At 57.0% G+C, this 18559-nt stretch overlaps 1 protein-coding gene across 2 annotated transcripts in view; it reads left to right on the top strand.

Moving 5' to 3' along the window:
• Positions 1 to 18133, top strand: part of TTC7A (tetratricopeptide repeat domain 7A) — a 123662-nt gene extending 105529 nt beyond the window's left edge. For both annotated transcript variants that reach the window (XM_008050585.2, XM_021708860.1), the window contains exons 17-18: positions 4532 to 4734; positions 17692 to 18133. In XM_008050585.2, the coding sequence (XP_008048776.1) occupies positions 4532 to 4734; positions 17692 to 17913 (425 nt within the window). In that variant the 3' untranslated portion in view covers positions 17914 to 18133. The remainder of the gene's footprint in view (positions 1 to 4531; positions 4735 to 17691) is intronic.
• Positions 18134 to 18559: the final 426 nt, after the last annotated feature.

Here is an 18559-nt window from a genome sequence, read left to right as displayed (position 1 = left end):
ACCCCTGCCTGATGACTCCACCAGCTGCGGCAACTCTACAGGAAGAAGGGAAGATGCCTTGATCATTTTGGAATGATCTAATCCCCCTGGTTTGGTTCAAGATGCATCGCATCCCAGTCTGTTTGGCAGCAAGCTCCGTCATGAATCCACTCTTGGGTTGGGAAATGGCGTATCCTTCCTCTCCCAACTCTTGCCCTCCTCCCCTCCCCTCTCCCAGCCTCCTTCCCTTTCCAGCCGGTGTGAGAAGCCTCATGGAAGGTTTCCGCTTGAGAGACGGGCTGCTGGGGCTGCCTCCTGGGCACTGAGCCCAGCAGATGCTCCCGGATCGGAGAGGTGCTTTCCTGGAAAGCAAGAGACCTCCACCCCACGCCGCCCCCTACCTCACTATAGCTCATATCTCTGGGGTGGGGGTGTGGACTGGACGCAGGAAGAGGTCCCGGCCCTCTTCCGGCTCACAGGCAGCTCTGGGCTTCCTCTGGGTTTGGGGGGAGCTGGCCGAGTCTCAGCTGCCCAGTGCCAGACTCCCGCAGTCTGGGCACAGAGGCCCTGGCCTGCAGGTGGAAGCCACCCCAGCTGTCACCCGGGCAGACTGGGGAGCTGGGGTGGGGTAGCCATGGCGGAGGCTAAAGCGTGTTTATTCTGAAACCACTGTGGAGAGAGAAGCTGCCTCTTGCCTGGTCCCACGTGCTCCCCTTCTCTGAGCCCCCTTTTCTCTGGGTTCACATTCTTCCCGTCTTTTCCCAGGTCCCCCCTTCTCGCTGCTCCGTGCTTCTTCCACATCCTCCTGCTCTGGCTTTCCTCTCCTCCTCCCAGCTTCCTGAGTTGGCAAGGCCATTCTCAGGACAGACCCACGCAGCCCCCAGTTCCCTTGTGCTCTCAGGGTCCTGGGATGGCGGCTGCGTGGCCAACCTGAGAGTCCCTTCAGACCTATGGAGTCCCTGCACTGGTTTCCTGGGCTTTCTCCACTCCAGCCCCTCTTTCCTCTCCTTCCTCCCTCACCCTCTCCCCTCCCTTCTTCATCCTGGCTGCTTGTGGGGAAGGACATGTCTCATTTCCTTTGGGGTCACCAACACTGCCCCTGCCGAGGGTCAAGGCTAGCCAAGGCAGAGTCCTTTGAGGACCTAATCTCTCTCTCTCTCCTGGTCTTTCTGAGGCCTGGAGGTGGGGTTGTCTGTAGGAGGTACACTTCACCTGGGGAGGCCCGCAGAGGCCTTAGGGTAGACCTGGGCTCTTCGCCTTCCCTGCCTCTGGGGAAATAGCCCATGGGGAGGGAGCCCAGCCCCAGCCTGGGTGGGAGAGCCAGGGCTTTGGCAGGAATGGCAGGAAGACTGGAACCAGCTCTGGGTGCAAGGTCAGACCAGGATGCCTTAGAAAAAATAACAAAAGGGCCTCTTGCAAAGCTCCAGGGAACAGATGTTTCCCATTTGTAGCCTGCCTGCCCAGAGAAAGGGCGGGGATGAGGGAGGAGGAGGAAAACCAGAGGCAGACAAGGGGAGGAGTCGGGGCCAAACAGGGAGGCCGCTGAGAGCAGAGGGAAAATAGAAGGGGAGGGACAGGGAAGGAGCCCAGCGGGCCGGAGAGGGGCCCTTGGCACTGAGGTGCAGCAGGGTCCTGTTTGCTGAGGTGACAACCTCGACTGTGAAAATTCAAGGAAAATCTGGTGATAGTGAGTGCTCATCCAGTTCTGGCTGGGGGAGGCCAGGGTGGGTGTGGGCACCGCCGGGTCCTGGCAGCCAGGGCCAGCTGGAAGATCAGGACAGTGGTGGGCGCGGTGCCCTGGGACTTCTGCTGTGGCCGAGCTGACTGTCCAGGGAGCACCGTGTCTGGTAAAGCAATGAGCCGGGTCAAGGGCATCTTCCCAGGGACACTGAGGCTACTAGGAAGGGGCAGTGCACTGTCACCCCCAGACCTGTGGGCCTGTCTGCAGGTCAGAGGCCCCAGCGTGGAGGCTGGACCTGCCAGAAGCTGACTGCGAGACGGCCACAAGCCCTGAGACCTCTGGCTCTGTTCTGTGTTGCCTGGTTTCCCGCCTAACTGGTGACGGAGCCCATCAGAGCAGCCCTCCCTGTTTTCCAGGGCTTGTTCTCTGGCGTGTAGCCAGCCCAGCAAGGTCCAGGGCCTCTGGAAGACCCAGGGCCCCGAGGCAGGAGGCATTGGGATTGGATGGGGTTCCCTCTCATTGAAATCTGTTGATGTGAATGCACTATGAGGAATCCCCAAGGAAGGGACTAGGGTTAGCCTCTGGAGGCAGGGTGGCAAGTTGTAAACAGCTTAATGAGCCGTGCCAGGGCCACCTGGGCCGGGGCCCACGTGGGCCAGGCCCGGGATGGGATTGCTAGAGCCAGGTGGTCTAGGAGAGTGGGGACCCTGGTTCCTAGGCCCACAACTGGGCCAGGCTTTTGGCAATGGAGGAAGCAGCCACCCCCAAACGCACACCCACACACACTTCCTTCTGCTTTTCTCCTCTTCTCGAATGACCCTAGAAGATGCTATCACAAGCAGATCCCGGCCCACCTCCCTTGTCCTTGCACTCTCAGCCAGCTCACATGCTGCCTCCCCCAGGAAGACCTCCCTGACCACACCAGCAACACTGACCTGACCCACCTGAGTGCCCGTGACATGTAGACTTGGCACTTGCCATTGCACCGACCTGGGCTTCTCAAGTGGTTCCGTGACTCGGCGCCCCACTCCTCCACCTCTGCTCTTTCTCCTTCTCATGGGAGGACCAGGCATACAGTCGGTACTCGATTGTTGCACATTAGACACTCAGTTATGAAGGCAGCTGGTTCAGAGCCCCTGGCAGCCGCTCAGCAACAGAGCAGAAGCAGAGCTGAGACTGAGATAGCCAAATCTCTGACCTCTGGGCCGGCCCCTCCCTGCAGGGCCCTGAGTTCAAAGCCCCACCTCCTGATTTCACCTTCCTGTGCCGTCTACTCTGGGAGTCTTCATTTCAGCTATCTCCAGGGACAAGAGCCTGTACTTCTCTCGCGCGCCATATCCTGAGAAGCCTGTCTTCTCTGAGTTTAATTAATTCTCTGACTCTCCCAAGTTCTCGTCTCCACTAGAGAAAGAATATCCTTACTCAAGAAAGGCCCTCTGTAGTATTTCAGGATGCGGCTAGCTACTTGGATTGCACTGTGAACCTTAGGCCATGTTCATGCTAAGTACCCCAAGCACTAGGTGTTGTCGCTGAGTCCCTGGTTAGGCCTCCTTCCTGCTGCTTAGCAGGACAGGAAGAAAGGATGCCTGGGCCAGGTCTCTCTGCCTCATCCTGGGAGCTTCCCTTGGGAAATCTGTCATCTACCCCACCCCAGACATCATCCGAACTAGGGTAACCTCAGCTCTTAGACTTTGCTAGAAAAAGTTCTTGGCAAAGCCGCAAGTCAGACTGTGCCGGCCCTTCTGCGCTTCCCATCTGTGTCTCGATCCTTCTGTGACTTCCACATGGGCACCAGGGGCTGCTTTGGAAGGAAGGCTGAGTGCCCCATGAGGCCGACAAGCAGTGTCTCCGAAAGCGCCGGTCGTGGGCTGTGCCTGAGCGCGTGGGTCTGAAGTGTGCGTTCATGTGGGCCGGCCCGGTTGGAAGAATGGCCCCGTTTCCCACTGCTCTGGTTCCTGAACAGATCCCTTCCTGCCTGCTGGCCCAAAGGGGTGTGTGACCGCTTTGGAGGGAGGCCACGGAGCTGCTGGGGGATCTGGCCCTGGCTCTGCCCTTTCTCATCAGAGCCTCACCTCCTCAGCCCGGCTTTTTTAAAGTACTGATGGTACCTGCCTCCCTCCAAGACTCGTGAGGATGTGAGAGACAGTGTTTCACATGCCTGGGCCTGGCACACCAGCTCTGCATCCGTGCAGGCGGTGGTTTTTGCAGCTGTCACCAGCACTGCCTGTTCCGTACCCCGCTCTGCCCCTAGCAGTGCCTCTTTCCCTCGCCCTCCCACCCTGTCCTTGTCAGGGTCACTCGGTTCTCCCTGGGTTCTGAGCACACTCCCACCTTCAGTCAGCCCCCTGCCGGGGAGACCAAGGGCCCCCTGACCTGCTTCCGTCCCCTCCTTCTCAGACACGCAATGAACAGATGAATTGAAGGGACACTGAAAAAGAGGTCAGTGTCACCTGAGCATGCTCTTAGCGCTCCAGGGGATGCCATGTTCTCACTAGCGGGCTCTGAAATCAGACAGCCCACCGCAAACCCTGGCTCCAACCTTGCTCTCCCTGAGGCCTTAGGCAAGTGTCTGGACCTCCATGTACCCAGTTCCCCGAGTGGGGTCCTGAAAGTGCTTGTTCTATGGGGTTTTGGTGAGCACTAACTCCATCGAGCCAACCCGTGGGGAGTGCTCAGCAGGGTACCCAGGATAGAGTAGGCGTTCATTCCCCAGGGTTCCCCCGCATCCCACAGCCAGCCGGTCCCGGGCTGCGTCTCGGTGGGACAGGGCCCGTCGCCTGAGACAAGTTCCCTACCTCTGCAGTGGAGGAAAGGGGGCCCTGCCTCTGACTCCCCACCCCTCACGCCTCCCCCTGCCTTCTGCCTTTGCAGCTGAGTTGTTCATGGAGCAGCAACACCTCAAGGAGGCAGGTTTCTGCATCCAGGAGGCGGCGGGCCTCTTCCCCACGTCGCATTCGGTGCTCTACATGCGGGGCCGGCTGGCCGAGGTGAAGGGCAGCCTGGAGGAGGCCAAGCAGCTCTACAAGGAGGCGCTCACGGTGAACCCGGATGGCGTCCGCATCATGCACAGCCTGGTGAGTCGGGCCCCCCCGCCACTCGCTGCCAGGCCCCGGGCCCTGTCCCCCCTTGCCCCTCCTCCCTGCCATGCCAGCACCTTGCTACAGCCGTTCCCTGCTGTGTGAGGCTGGGTCCCTGGGGTGGTAAGATCCCAAGTCCTGAGCCCCTGGTTCTCGATCTTGGGCTCAGGACTTGGGAGTCCAGGGTGCAGTGAACCCTGTGGGAAGATTGGAGGCTGAGAAGCAGGATGTGGGCACTTTGGTCCTGGCCGGGCCTCTCTCTACCTGAGTGATCATAGACAAGTCAACCACTTCCTCCAAATCTTCGTTTTACTTACCTGTCCAGTGGGGATTCTCTGGGCCCTCCTCTGTGCTCTGTCAGGAGAGAGAGCATTCTTGTTCTTGTAAACCCACAGGCCGTTCCCCTTCAATCAGGGTCTGTGTTGATGAAAAAGATCTAGAAGGCTTGGTTGGTACTCATTGTGACTTTCTTTTTGCTGTGGAAGTTTCTATAAAGTGATCTAGCTCCAAAGGACTTTCACTGTTACTCATCAGATCCTTGCCCTGGAGGCTTATTCAGCTCCAGGCGGTCACCACCATGCTCTTCTTTCTTGGGGTCCCCAGCCCTGTCCTGACCATCTGCCTACCTCCTGGGTGGGATTCAGGGCATGCTCTGGGACGGGCAGACTTAACAGACCTGACTCAAGCACACATTGAGAAGGGTCCCTGGGGCGGTAAAAGATTCAGCTGCTCCCGTTATTCGGTCTTGGGCTCAGGACTTGGGTGCCCAGGGTGCAGTGACCTCTGTGGGAAGGTCAGAGGCTGGGAAGCAGGATGTGGGCGCTCTTGTCCTGGCCTGGCCTCTTTCTTCCTGAGTGATCACGGGCAAGTCAACCACCTTCTCCTGACCTTCATTTTACTTATCCTTCCAGTGGGGATTCTCTGGTCCAGGAAACATTTATTGAGCACCTGCTCTGACAGGTGATACAGTAGACTCTATGGATGCCCCCCCCCTTTTTTTGCTGCTTCCAGAGAGCAGGTAACAGGATAAATAGAGTGATCTGAAAGCGTCCAAGTCTACATATGCACAAGTGACTTTTGAGGTCATCTAGGAGTCTACAGTTAGTAACAGTCACCCCCTGTCAGGGTCTGGGTTCCACCTCGAATATGCCCCTGTGAGAGCACTTTGAGGACAATGACTGTTAGGGTGTCCCTGACATTTGCCACGTGGAGGACACAGAAGGACCAGGAGAATGGCAGCAGATGGCTGAAGGGTTCTTATTACCAAGAGGGGGCTGATTTGTCCATGAGTAGACGCTGCAGGGAGTTAGACGTCAGCGCAGTGTCAGTGAAACGTCACAACTCTTAGTCTAGGCACGTGCTCCATCACCGTCTGGTGAGTGTCACCAAGAGAATGGGAACATGGAGAGAAGGCAGGCCAGATCATCTTTGTATGGTCCTTTCGAACCCGAAAGCCCTTGGAAACAGAATAAAACAGAAGTCCCCAGCCTAGGTCTTATCCCCACTTAGGCCTGTGGGAATGTTCAGCCTCCGTGGAAGGACACCCGTGGAAGGACACCCGTGCCGTGACCCACACACCCTGGCCCATGTTCCCTCCCCAATGGCTCCAAGTTGTCTTCCAGGCTGCTCAGCAAATGTTTGCTGTTCCGCAAAACACATCCTCCCTTCCTCCCGCAATTTAGACATTAGCTTCTCTGATAAATGCCTCGCCGGAGGTCACATCCAGAAACTTGATTAGGGTGGTGGGAGGGAGGATGCGGGCTATATCATTAGGCCTGCCGCCAGGCAGAGGACGTCTGCCATCCACAGCACTCCCGGATGTGAGCCTGCAGTCTCAGCCCCTAGAACCCGATGAAACCCAATAACAAGTCCAATTTTGAAGTAGCGGTGTACCATTTTTCATTTATGCTTATTATTGTTTGTAGCTCTTTTCCTGAAATTGAAGCGGTTTCCAAGGGCGGGTTTCCATGGTAACTGAAGAGCTGTCCAGAGTGGCTCCCTGCAGATGTTTCTGAAATGGTCCCTTTTTTCTTCCTGGGGTGCCTTGCTGATTTGATGAAATTGGAGCAAGTGGGAGCCAGGCCTGCCCTCTTTTAAAGTTCCAAGCAGCCAGAGGGCAGTCGGCTCCTGCGTGGGCACCCCAGCCCCTTTCCACACGCTCTGTTCCTGCCAGCATCCCACACATATGCATAAAGAATAGCAAATGTTAAGCCTGGGAGAGATCCACTAAGTTCTCTTTTTCTAAAGACATATGAACACTTTGGCATGTGGATCACAAGCGTTCCCAGCTCTCAATGTCTTCCCTGTACTGGTCTGGGACTCGGGATATCTGGGATCTAATCCTGGCTCTGGCCCTGATTCACTTGGGCGACTTAGAAAAGACACATTTAGCTTCCATGTTCCTGATGTCCCCTTCATTGTTCCTAGACCACAGTGTTGTTCTAATCAAACAAGGAGATGCGTGTGAAAGTCTAGTCTGCAGTACTATCCCAGAGAAGGCAAGATGTACCCACTCTCCAGTGCCTCACCAGTGACAGACATTGCTAATCAGTCACAGTGCTTTTTTCCAACTGAGCGTGGATGCAACCTTGGAATCTCTTTCATGGGAACCACTATACCCAGTAGGTCAGAATCAGTTTGACATCTGTGTAAAGGATTTATTGCAAAAATAGTGAGTAGAGAAGGAGAGAGGCACTTCAGTTGTCTCAGGTTTTGTGAACTCTGGGGATGGGGACAGGCTTGGAGAATTATCCAGAGAAACAAACATGGAAGGGAACTGTTATTGCCACTATGACGTCACTGCTAAGACAGGCTCCCAGGGAGGACATCCTGGCCTTACTACGCCATTGCAGCTTTATGGTGACGTTGGCCTCAGATGGATCCAAGAGACAGGAGAGCCACCATACCCTGAGAGCACAGCCACCCCCAAGCCTGGACTGGAAGAGTTCTGGGTCCCTGGTAAGCCCTCTGAGGTCATGGGTGCATCCCACTTCCTGAGATCTTGAAAGAGGAGGGAGGAGATAGCCCTTAGTGTACTGCGCGGGTGCTGGATTTGACCCTGCAGTCCATAGAGTGGGATTGGCAAGCACCAAGGGGCTGAAGAAAGCCCCCTAGGAGCTGAAGGCTTGCTCCCAGGAGCCAGGGGTCTAGGTTTCTAGGAATATAAGCTTTGTCCAAGAGCAAGTTCTCTTCTCTCCCTGTCCTGCTGTCCATACCCCAGATGCCATGGGAAATGTTTCAGTGGTTCTAGCTCAAGCCTGGATTCAGCTAAGTTTTCTCCACCCAGACCAGGCAGGAAGGAGATGTGACCTTGTCAGTTCTTTGCCTGGGGCAGAGCCTCCTCCATGCCCACAGCGGTGTCCAGAGGAGTTTGTCCATCAAGCTCTGGTCCTGCAGGCTGCCGCCTACGCCGGGCTAAAGGATGGCTGGGGACCTTCAGGAGACTGACAGGTGTGGGAAAGAAAAGGCATGCTCCCTGCAGATGGAAATCAAATCACAGCAGCAGGTCCTGCCCATCTGCTGGTGCCGACTCAACCTTCCCTCCTAGTAGCTAGAAGCCCCACTTAGCTGGGGTATTCAGAACCTGATTTACTGGCAGAAGAATCTAATCAAGAAGGGGAAGCCTGAGCTTTACCTGTCTTCCCTCAGGACACGTGAGAGGGGAGGCAGGGTCCCTCCCAAGATTGTCAGGAGTCACCCCAGCTGACACTGCTCCTCAGAGAGGGCTCCAAGGACTTGGCCAAGAAAGGACCCCAGGCAGCCTGTATGTATCTCTCCAAGCCTGTCCCTGCCCTGCTGCCTCCCATGCCACCCTGTGCACCAGACACTCGAGAGGCAGAAGGAAGGGATTCCTAGGGAGGCCAGGGAGCCTAGACAGTGCCGATGAACTGGTCGAGTCACTGAGAGCCCTCCCAAAAGGGAGTTCCTTTGAGGTCACCTGGTCTTCATGGTGGGAGGGTCATTGGTTGTTTATGAAGCTGAGATTAGAATGTCCCATGGAATAATTGGCTTGGCTTGGTTTCCTAGTGTAGGGGAGGAAAAAAATCATTTTCCCTGTACCTTTCTGAGTTCTCAGCTGGGACCCCTGTGACAGAAGACAGAGTAACAAGAGGAAAACAATTTTACTAACGTGTGTACCTCACAGGAAAATGAGAAAATCTGTGACTGTGGCGGTTCCTTAGAACTCTGGCTTATCTAGAATCTTCAACAAAGAGCAGTATAATTTTAGAGAAGTGACAAGACAAAGGAAAAGGACCTTGAGTCTATGGGGGCGACAAATTTCAGGAAGACAAATACATGAGAAACAAATGGTTAGACAAAGGTTAGCTACTAAAGCTTGTTAAGTTCCTCTGGTGCTGTCTCCAGGCTGATGAGGGTCTAAAGCTGTCTTCTGTAGTCAGCCTTTGTCCTTCCTGGTAGAGAGGGAGGAGAGACGGGGACACCCTGGTCAATATGTCCTGCTTTTAGGCAAATAGGGGGCGGGCAGAGAGCGTTTCTTGTACCTGCTGCTTAATTGCCTTCAGCTCAAAATAATCCTTATGCCAGAGTGGCGTGTTTTGGGGTGGCACATTCTGCTACCCTTCGGCAGCCCCTGAAGAAGGCCCTAGACCTGGCCACAGAGCCACCCGTTCTCCCTGCCCTCGGCTTGCCCCCGGGGGAGCTTGAAACCCTCCAGCATGAGTGGGCAGGTGAGGTGTTGGTGGGTGATGCTCTGCCCTCCTCTCCCAGGGACAGACCCTGGAGGGGAGGAGTCTCGGGTCTGCCCCTTGTCATGCTGTCTTCCTGGCTCTCCAGAACCTACCCTCCTCAGGCACCCCTGCAGCAGCAGGGAGACTGCTCCGAATGGGCTTTGGCTCTTGTGATGTGAATCCCAGGATGCAGTTTCTGAAGCAGTCCTGGCAGGCAACCCAGCCTCTTCTCTCCAGAGGTACCTGGAAAGACGGGAAGACAATATTGCCGTCATCTGTAGCCCTCTCAGTGAGAGGGTGGTGATGATTGATTCCTCTGCTTGGTACCCTCTCACTTCCAGCGTGGAGCAGGCTGCCTGGTTCTTTAAGAGGGTTTGGGAAAACGAGGGCAGTGGTTCATGCCTGTATTCCCAGGGCTTTGGGAGGATGGCTTGAGGCCAGGAGTTCAAGATCAGCCTGAGCAACATAGCCAGACCCCATCTCTACAGAAAATGAAAAAATTAGCTGGGCATGCTGGCCCTTGCCCTGTAGTCCTAGCTACTTGGGAGGCTGAGGTGGGAGGATTGCCCAAGCCCAGGAGGTTGAGGCTGCTGTGATTGTGCCACTGCACTCCAGCCTGGGCAACAGATGAAGACCCTGACTCAATCCATTAATCAATAAAAAGTGGGTTTGGGGGATCAAAAGCATGGCTATGACCCAAAGCTTCTCACCTCCCCTGCCTGCCCCCTCCCCAAGGAGAGACTTGAGTCCCCAGGGACCCACCCTAGCACTAAAGTTGTGGGTTGGGCCTTTTTTTTTTGAGTCAGGATCTTACCCTGTCACCCAGGATGGAGTGTAGTGGCATGCTCACTGCCACCACAGCCTTAACCTTCTGGACTCAGGCGATCTTTCTGCCTCAGCCTTCCAAGTAGCTGGAACTATAGGCGTGCGCCACCACCAGCTAATTTTTTTATTTATTGTAGAGACGAGGTCTTGCCAAGCTGCCCAGCCTGGGGTTGGGCCTTTTTAGGTGCTCCAGGAAGCCAAGTTCTGGTCCCTGAGGCCAAAAAGGTGACCTCTGGCTGCATACAGCCTTGTCCATCACCACCCTCCCTGCCACCCCCTGCTAGCTGGCTCCTTCCCCAATGCTGGAGGGTAGGGCCAGACATAAAGGGTGACAAACCTAAGACAGATGACCAGCCCTCAAGCTATGGGGGGTGCTCGGCAATGGCCTCCCTCACTGGAGGTCTTAGTCTGCTTTGTGTTGCAGTAACAGAATACCTGAGATTGGGTAATTCATAATGAACAGAAGTGTATTTGGTTCACAGTTCTGCAGGCTGAGAAGTCTAAGAACTGAGGGGCCACATCTGGTGAGGGCCTTCTGGCTGCATCATCCCTTGGTAGAAGCCAGAAGGGCAAGAGCCAGAGGTGGAGAAGGGGGGAGGGGCTGTTCTCAGGAACCCACCCCTCAGATAACAGCCTTCATCTCTGCATGGGGCAGAGCCTGCATGATCTGTTTGCCTCTTAAAGGTGTCAGTCTCAACTCTGTTGATTGGGGATCAAGTTCAGGCCCTTGTGACCTCCAAGGGTAGTTCTAGGGCTCAGATGAGCTGAGAACTATGAAAGGATAAGTCAATGCTGGGCATTTGGGGTCGCCATATTTGCATAGGAGTCTTGGTGGCAATGTGGTCTGAGCTCCACCTTTGACGGGGCTGATTTCTCTTGTACCGCATTTGCTGTGGAATGAGGGTCCTTGCCCTGGATTTCCTTGTGATGCCTGCAGGGTGCTGAGAAGGCAGCGGGAGGTGCTGCCTTTGAGACTGCCTCCAGGGTGGGCTGGCTGGATGGGTTTTAAGACTGCGGTGTCAGAGCTGGCTCTGGAGAGGGTGCCTGCAGGTTGGAGCACGGCCTTCAGGTTCACCTGACCTGGACTGGAGTCCCCTCACTGTTTTAACATTGGGTGGGTTCCTTGACCTCTCAGAACCTCAGTGTTGTCATCTATAAAACGGGGATTGCTATGCTGAGCATCTAGGGCTACTGTGAGAATCTGGTTAAATAATCCCGTGAGTTAATGGCTCAGTAGATGGGGTTATTTTTTTACCTTTTTCCCTTTGAAGCATAGCTGCCAGGCTGTGTCCAGATGCCCTTGGTTTGTAGGGGGCAGGGGGCAAGGGCACCCCTGAGCCAGGCCCCAGAGACGCAGTGAAGTCCCTCATTCCAGAAATCTGGCCAAGGCACAGAACGTGGGTGGACCCCAGCGGCCTTGTGGATGGGTGAAGAGTGTACCCGTGCAAGGCCCAGACCGGACTTAAGGAAGAGGCAGGGCAGCTTGCTTTGGAGGGAAGAAGCTGAGTGGAAGGACCAGGGAGATACAAAGCGGGCCCCCCAAAATCTGGTATTTACTTATAAAAAATTGTGTATTTATTCTTACATGTTAAAACTTCAGTCACCTTCAAAGTACTTTCTGTTTGATGCAGTACACCTACTGAGATGCTTTTCCCACTGTTCAAGACAGTTTTTGAACTTGTCAATTTTGATGCCTTTTAGAGCTTCTGTGTTTTTTGTTTCACTTCTTCTACATCAGCAAAACGTTTCCTTTTGAGGACTTTTTTCACCCAGAGAAACAAAAAAAAAGTCACTTGGGTGAGATCAGGTGAACACAAGGAGGGTGAGGCACGGGGGTGATGCTGTTTTTTTTGTGGTCAAAAACTGCTGAACACTCCACGCGGTGTGGGCAGATGCGTTGTCATGGTGGAAGAATCAGTCATCTGTTTGCCACAACTTGGGACACTTCTTCCGCAAATAGTGATGCAACCTTCTCAAAGCTTCCAGATTAAAAAAACTCATGGGTCCTAGAACACTTACCTGGTGGAGGAAGGTTGTACTACAAGGAACCCCCCTTCAAAAGATAATTCTGGGTTTTGGGGGGTCCCCTTGTACATTGGTTAATCCGAGGCCACTGGAGAAGAGGCACTGGTGACGGGCACTGGGCAGACCTGGCGTGGCCCTGTCATCGCCAGGCTGGCTCAGCATCTGTTTCCTGACTTCAAGGAAGAAAGGTGTCCTGGGCAGCTAGGAGTGAAACTCAGCGATGCCAGCATTTTGGAGATTCCCTGATGCTTGCCGGGGCTGGGAGTGCCCAGAGCAGCAGGGTCTCTGGCTCCTGGTCCCCAGCAGCCGCTGCTTCTTGTGCCCCACATCTCGGGGTCCAGGATGTGCCACCTCTGCTCCAGGCTTCTCCCTCCTTGTTCATTTCCTAAGCTGTGGCAGTGACTTAGAGGGGGCTAGGCACCAGAGGGGACCCAGAAGTCTTGCTCTGGCCCACCATCCTCCAGCAGAAGTGGAATATTGCTTCTGTCTGGCAGGAAAGTTCAACAGGCATGTCTTGGCCATCTGACTGCCTGGTGAGGTGGCTTTCTTGTGGGTTCTCCCTTCACCCTCGCCATCACTGTCTGAGGTCCCATGCCCTGATAGGAAAGCGGAGAGAAGGGAGAAAGTAGGGGGATCTGCAGGCCCAGGGCCCAGAGGAGGTGTAAGGCCCTGTCCCCCAGCCCCTGCTCGCTGGGGTTCAGAGGCCCCCACACTTACCTGTCCCTGAGACAGCTGGTGTGTGAGCTGAAGTCCATCACCAACTCTGATGAGGAAGCAGAGAGGATACTTTTGTAAACCTGTCATGGGTTCAGATCAGAATGATAGTTGAACACTGGTGGCTTAATTTAGCTCCAGAATCAATTTTGTCAAAAGAGGAGTCAGAAAGATTTGGGGGGAGCAACATGGTGCCCATTCAGTAGCCCTCTGTGCTCCCCCAACAGGCCTCTGCAACTGGGCCCACGTCTCACTCCGCAGCCCAGAGAGTGTAGAAAGGGGAGGAGAAAAGGCCTGGCCCCCTGCCCCAAGGAGGCAGCTGGCAAAGGAGTCTGCTTCCCTGTGGGTTCTCAGGCTCTCCATGTGACCCACAGGCTGGCCCCCTCTCCCCTCTAGCGGACCCCGAGTGAGAAAGGAGATAGGCATAGGTTCAGCAACACAAAGAGACTCCCATCTGGGCTGGGCTCCCAGTGAAACTGGGCCCTTCTCAGCTGGAGCCTCTTCCTTTGAGGCCCAGGGGGGTCTGGAGTGAGCAGTCCCTCCTCAGGCATTGGGTGGGGTCTGGAAGAGTTTGCACCTCCTCCCAACAGGGAAGTGGGACCCGCCTGTGGCCTTGAAGCTGCCTGGGCTCCAGAGGGTGATGTGAAGTGAAGGGTAGGTTCTTGACCTGGAGAGTCGCCTCCTTCCTGTTCCTGGTCTGGTTGGACTGGTTGGGACTGACACACCTGAGAGAATCAGGAATGCCAGAGAGCAGGAGCTGGGCCGGAATGTGGGCCTCCCTGGCAGGGCGTGTCTGCACACTGGGTGGCTGGAGAGAGGGAGCCCTTCCTGTAGAGCAGGCTTCTCCCGGCAGTCCCCGCGTCCCCAAACGGGGGCTCCAGGGACCAGAAGGCTCCAACAGCCTCCAGCTGAGTCCCGGCTTCCCAGCTGGAAAGAGCTGGAAAGGCCGTTTCAGAATCCTAGGAATGTGCCTTGAGCTCAGAAAGAAAATTCCCAAAATAACTTCTATAAATACTTGAGGGCAGGGGTGGAGAGGGAGCACTCAGCCTGGCCCAGTGCTTCCCAGGGCGGCCTCCCCGCAAAAGAGACACATGCACCCCTCGAACTTCCTGCTGCCCCGCCCCTCTAGGGAGCATCACCGGGCACTGAATGAGTGGGGTGGGACAGCGTGGTGGCAGTTCCTAAAAGAAAGTCAGGACTCTTTCTCATCGTCCCCCTCCCAGGCTGCAGCCCCCGGCCCCACACTGTGAGGACCCAGCTCCCACCGGGAGGCTCCCCCCTCAGAGTGTAAGAGCAGATGCCAGCAGGGCCCTGACCCTCAGGCTGCCCGCCTTTGTGGCTCTAAGAGGTAGGGTTTGCCCGTCTCCTTGTGGGCAGCATCCCTGGCCGACTGTCCGGCTCTGTAAGCACCAGGATTCCTGGTGTCCTCTGGCTCTGTGTCCAGAACCCTCCTCCTCCCACCCGAGCTCTGTTGAACTGCTGTCCTGTGGGAAATGACCAAGCAAGGCAGGAGGCTGGGCCCTGTCCCTCTTGGCCTGGGGAGCGGCAGGAAAGGGACTGAATACAAGGCAGTCGTGTGGGTAGGAGGGACTCCATCCTTGGGAGGCTTCCGGGGGGCGGGTGTCAGAGGCGGATGAGATGTGCCCAGACACCCCCTTCTCCCTGAGATGTAGAAAGGAAGGGAAGAAGGAGGGAGTGAGGTGGGAAGTCGTGGGCACTTCCCCCAGAGTCCCGTGCCTCTCTGAAACCATGTTGGCGGCTATGACTGGCCCACGTGTCCCCTGGAGGTGCCGTGCCTGGTCACCATAAACAACTTGCCATCACCTTCCAGTCCCTGTGGGTTGGCAGCCTGGCAATGGCATCTCCCAGGGGAGGGTCAGAAACCGAGAGCTTCTGGGCAGTCCTGGTCTCCGCTCTCAGTGTGGGGGCGCCCCCACCAGGGACGGGGAGGATTCAGCGGGGACATTGGATGGAATTGAGATGCCAGATCTGTTCCCCGCCCGTCTCCCTGGAGACCTGTTCTCCGGGAGGGTGGGGGTGCCGCCAGGGTGTCTGCGCACCCCGGTGCGGCGCCAGGCTGGGACAGAGTAGGTGAGACCTCACATCTTCCTGGGCTGGGCCCCGCCCAGTTGTCAGGGCCGAGTTGCTACCCAACATGAACCCGGCTGTGTCAGGGGCAGATGGCAACAGATCCTGTTACAAGCCCTGGGCCTCTGGGCCCCAGCCTGACCCCGGCCCGGTGTCTCCTTTCAGGCTCTAAGGTCAGCACCCCAGGGTGGGGGGACGTGAGCCAGCCCCACCCCAGCCTACAGCCTTCCCCACAGAGCTTGTGTCCTCTCCCAGCCTTGAGAGAGATCAGCAGTTCCCTCTGTTCCCAGCCCCTGAGGACCCTCTGCCCATCTTGGAATCAGTGCCACCTGCTGTCTGCCCCTCACATGCCCCCGCTATGCTTTTCAAACTCGTCATTTCAGAGCCCCACGGGGAAGGACTATTTCTTTGCTCAGTTTATAGATGAGGAAACCACAGCTCAGAGAGAAAGTTGGCCACTCGTCCATGGTCACAGCCTTGTGAGTGGCAGAGCTGGGATTCCAGCCCTGCCGGGGCTTCTGACTGCCGGGCCCTGAGTTTTTTCCTCTACACAGATGCACAGAGGAACCAACTGCAGATCTTTCAAACAGAATCTCACACACACACACACACACACACACACACAGAGTTGAGCCTGCAGGCACATCTGGCCGCTTCCCAGACACCCACACACATCTTTAGATCAGGGGTTTTCAAACTCCTTTTTAGCAGTCGAGCTCTCTTTTCAAACACAATCTCCTGTGGAAGCTCAATATAGAAAAGCAAGCGTGTGGAGGCCTCTCCGGCCCGGCCCCTCCCCGGGAGGCCCCGCTGGCCTTTCCCATCTGTCCTCTGTTGCTCCCTATGGGCCGCACTCACGGGGCTCAAACCTTCCATTTTTGGTGCTTAATTTTGGTGTCTGGCGGCCAGTCGGCTGGCCTGCCTTCCCTCCTCCCTGTGGGCCGTGTTCCACTGTGAGCCGCTCGGGGTCCGGCCCTGGGGTGGTGTGGGCAGAGCAGCCTGGCCCAGGGCCCTGCTGGCCAGCCGGGACCCTGCCCGGTCCTGGGCGGCCCTGAGTCAGCACCGCTCCCATCTGGCGGGATCCAGCGCCCTGCCTGAGGCTCCGCCCCAGCCGCAGCTCCCCTGTCCTCCCCTGTCCTCCCCTGTCCTCCCCTTGCCAGTGTGTGGTTCCTTGGGCGCGGCTGTGCCCGGGGCTGACAGAGGCGCTGTGAGGACAGCCCCCACCTCCTCCCCCACCCCCGGCCACGGGCTCTCCAGCCAGCGCTTCCTGAACGCCATCTTTCACTCTTGCCTAATTGGTGGTGTTCCAGGCCCTCCGAGGACTTTATGAAATCAGGCATGTGCATCTTCCCCAGTGTGTCTCCATAGCAACCGAGGGCCTAACTCCGGGGAGCTCGGCGAGGAGGAAAATGTTCCAGCTAAAAATGTACATGGCCGTCAGTGGGCGGGCACCGGAGAGGGGGCTCCAGGCACAGAGAAGGCAGCTTCCCCCCCACCCCGGCCCCGCCTGTCCAGGAAGTCGGTGGTGGGCTTTACTTCCTATCTTTGAACAAGAGAAGGGGGGCCCCCTGTGCTGTCATCCCATGCTGCCTTTGAGGGCTGAACAGAGATGGTGGCACTGTGCAGAGCAGCCCTTCTGGGACCAGAGGCTGCAAGGGAGCCCTGTCCCCCCAGCCCCCTTTCCCAGTGTGGGAGGAAGAGGATGTAGAGGGGACAAGCTGCCAGTTTCACTTCCCAGCCCCTTTTTGTGACAATTCCTGTTCACTTCCTCTATCTCACTAGCAACAGGGTTGTTTGAGCCAAACAGCAGGGCCAAGCTTCCCAGCCGCTCCTGACTCAGAGTCCCCGAGGCCTTCATCCCTGACCTGATCCAGCCCGTTCATCCAGCACTGCCCCGATCCCTGTGGCCACCTGACTCTCCTCCCGTGACCCTCACCTGCTGGGCCGGGCTGGGCTGGGCTGAGTGCTTCGGTCCCGGGACCCGGATGTCCCTGGGAAGACTGGCTGCCTGATCAAGGCGAGGGAGCCGTCCCTCCCACCCCCAAGCTCCCCTTCCCCAAGTGGCCGTGCTGAAGCCCTCTAGTGTGCACTGCTCTGGCACTGGGCATCCCTGGGGCGAAGGCCAGCCATGTGTGGCAGGCGGCAAGGACCGAGAAGAACGGCTCGTTTACTGAGAGATCCCTCGGCCCAGATGTTGTTCTCAGGGCTTTATGGACCCTGACTGCTTTCCAACTTCCCAGCAGCCCTCGAGGTAGACACTGTGATTTCACCATTTACACTGAGCGCCAGAGAGCTATGACTTACCCAGGGTCCTCCAGATGGGGGGACTCAAAGCCAGGCCTGGTGACTTGAAAGCCTGTCTCTCGGGGCCAGGAGGAACAGGGATCCCGCAATGGGTGGCCCGGGAGGTGGGGGCCGAGGCACGGCTTGCACAGGGATGGGGAGGATTTGCATGGGCAAAGGGCACGATTGCTTGACAACGCCCAAGCCAGAGACACGGAGACCTCTCTGGCTAGTGGCCACTGGGCGAGCTGCCTCCTGCACTTGGCCCCGATTGCCAGGACGCCCGTGCCCGGGACGCCCTCACTAACCCCGCCCCGTGCTTGGTCCGCAGGGTCTGACGCTGAGTCGGCTGGGCCACAAGAGCCTGGCCCAGAAGGTGCTTCGGGACGCCGTGGAGAGGCAGAGCACATGCCACGAGGCGTGGCAGGGCCTGGGCGAGGTGCTGCAGGCCCAGGGCCAGAGCGAGGCCGCGGTCGACTGCTTCCTCACCGCCCTGGAGCTGGAGGCCAGCAGCCCCGTGCTGCCTTTCTCAATCATCCCCAGAGAGCTCTGACCACGCTGCAGCCGTAGGAGGGAGGGGGCTGCCCAGTGGAGGCAGCGGGGAGCTGGGGCAGGACAGGGGACAATGGTAATCAGGAGTGGGGCCTCGGGGAAATACATCACTCAAGAGCACTTCTGTGGGCTGCAGCCCCAGTTCCCCTCTTAGCTCCGCCAAGAGGGTCTTCCCAGAGTCCTTCCTTGGTGCCTTAGAGACAGTCTGGCTTGAACCCTAAGTGCCTTTGGAGAGTTGTGGGGACCGGACTTGCTGCTTGAGAGCTCGGGCAGGGGGAAGCCTCACGGCTAAACTTCACCCCAGCCATGCCTCTGGCTTGGGGTCTGAGCACCCCCTATCCCGGGTCTCACTCCCGATCTCAGGACAGAGTAGGCTTCTGGATCCCTCTCAGGGCTTGCCCAGGGCAGTTGCAGCTTGAAAAAACTGCTGGTGAGTGGGCAGAAAGGGCGTCTGTGGACCACTCCCAGATTTGGAGTTGGTGGATTATGCCAGCGATGTCCCTCTGTCCGCTGAGGCCAGCTGGGCCCTGCCGTGCTCTTCTGTCTGCTACCAAGTGCCTTCGGGGCCTCCGGTGTCTGTCCAAAGGCACTGAGCACTGGCCCTAATTAACTCTACCATGTCCATCCACCCCAATGTCCCTGGAAAC

This window comes from Carlito syrichta, unplaced genomic scaffold (assembly GCF_000164805.1).
Source record: "Carlito syrichta isolate Samal-C Ts95f unplaced genomic scaffold, Tarsius_syrichta-2.0.1 Scaffold153201, whole genome shotgun sequence".
NCBI classification, from domain to species: domain Eukaryota; kingdom Metazoa; phylum Chordata; class Mammalia; order Primates; family Tarsiidae; genus Carlito; species Carlito syrichta.
The sequence above is the reverse complement of the archived record's forward strand: the minus strand, read 5'-3'. Positions and strand labels throughout refer to the sequence as shown.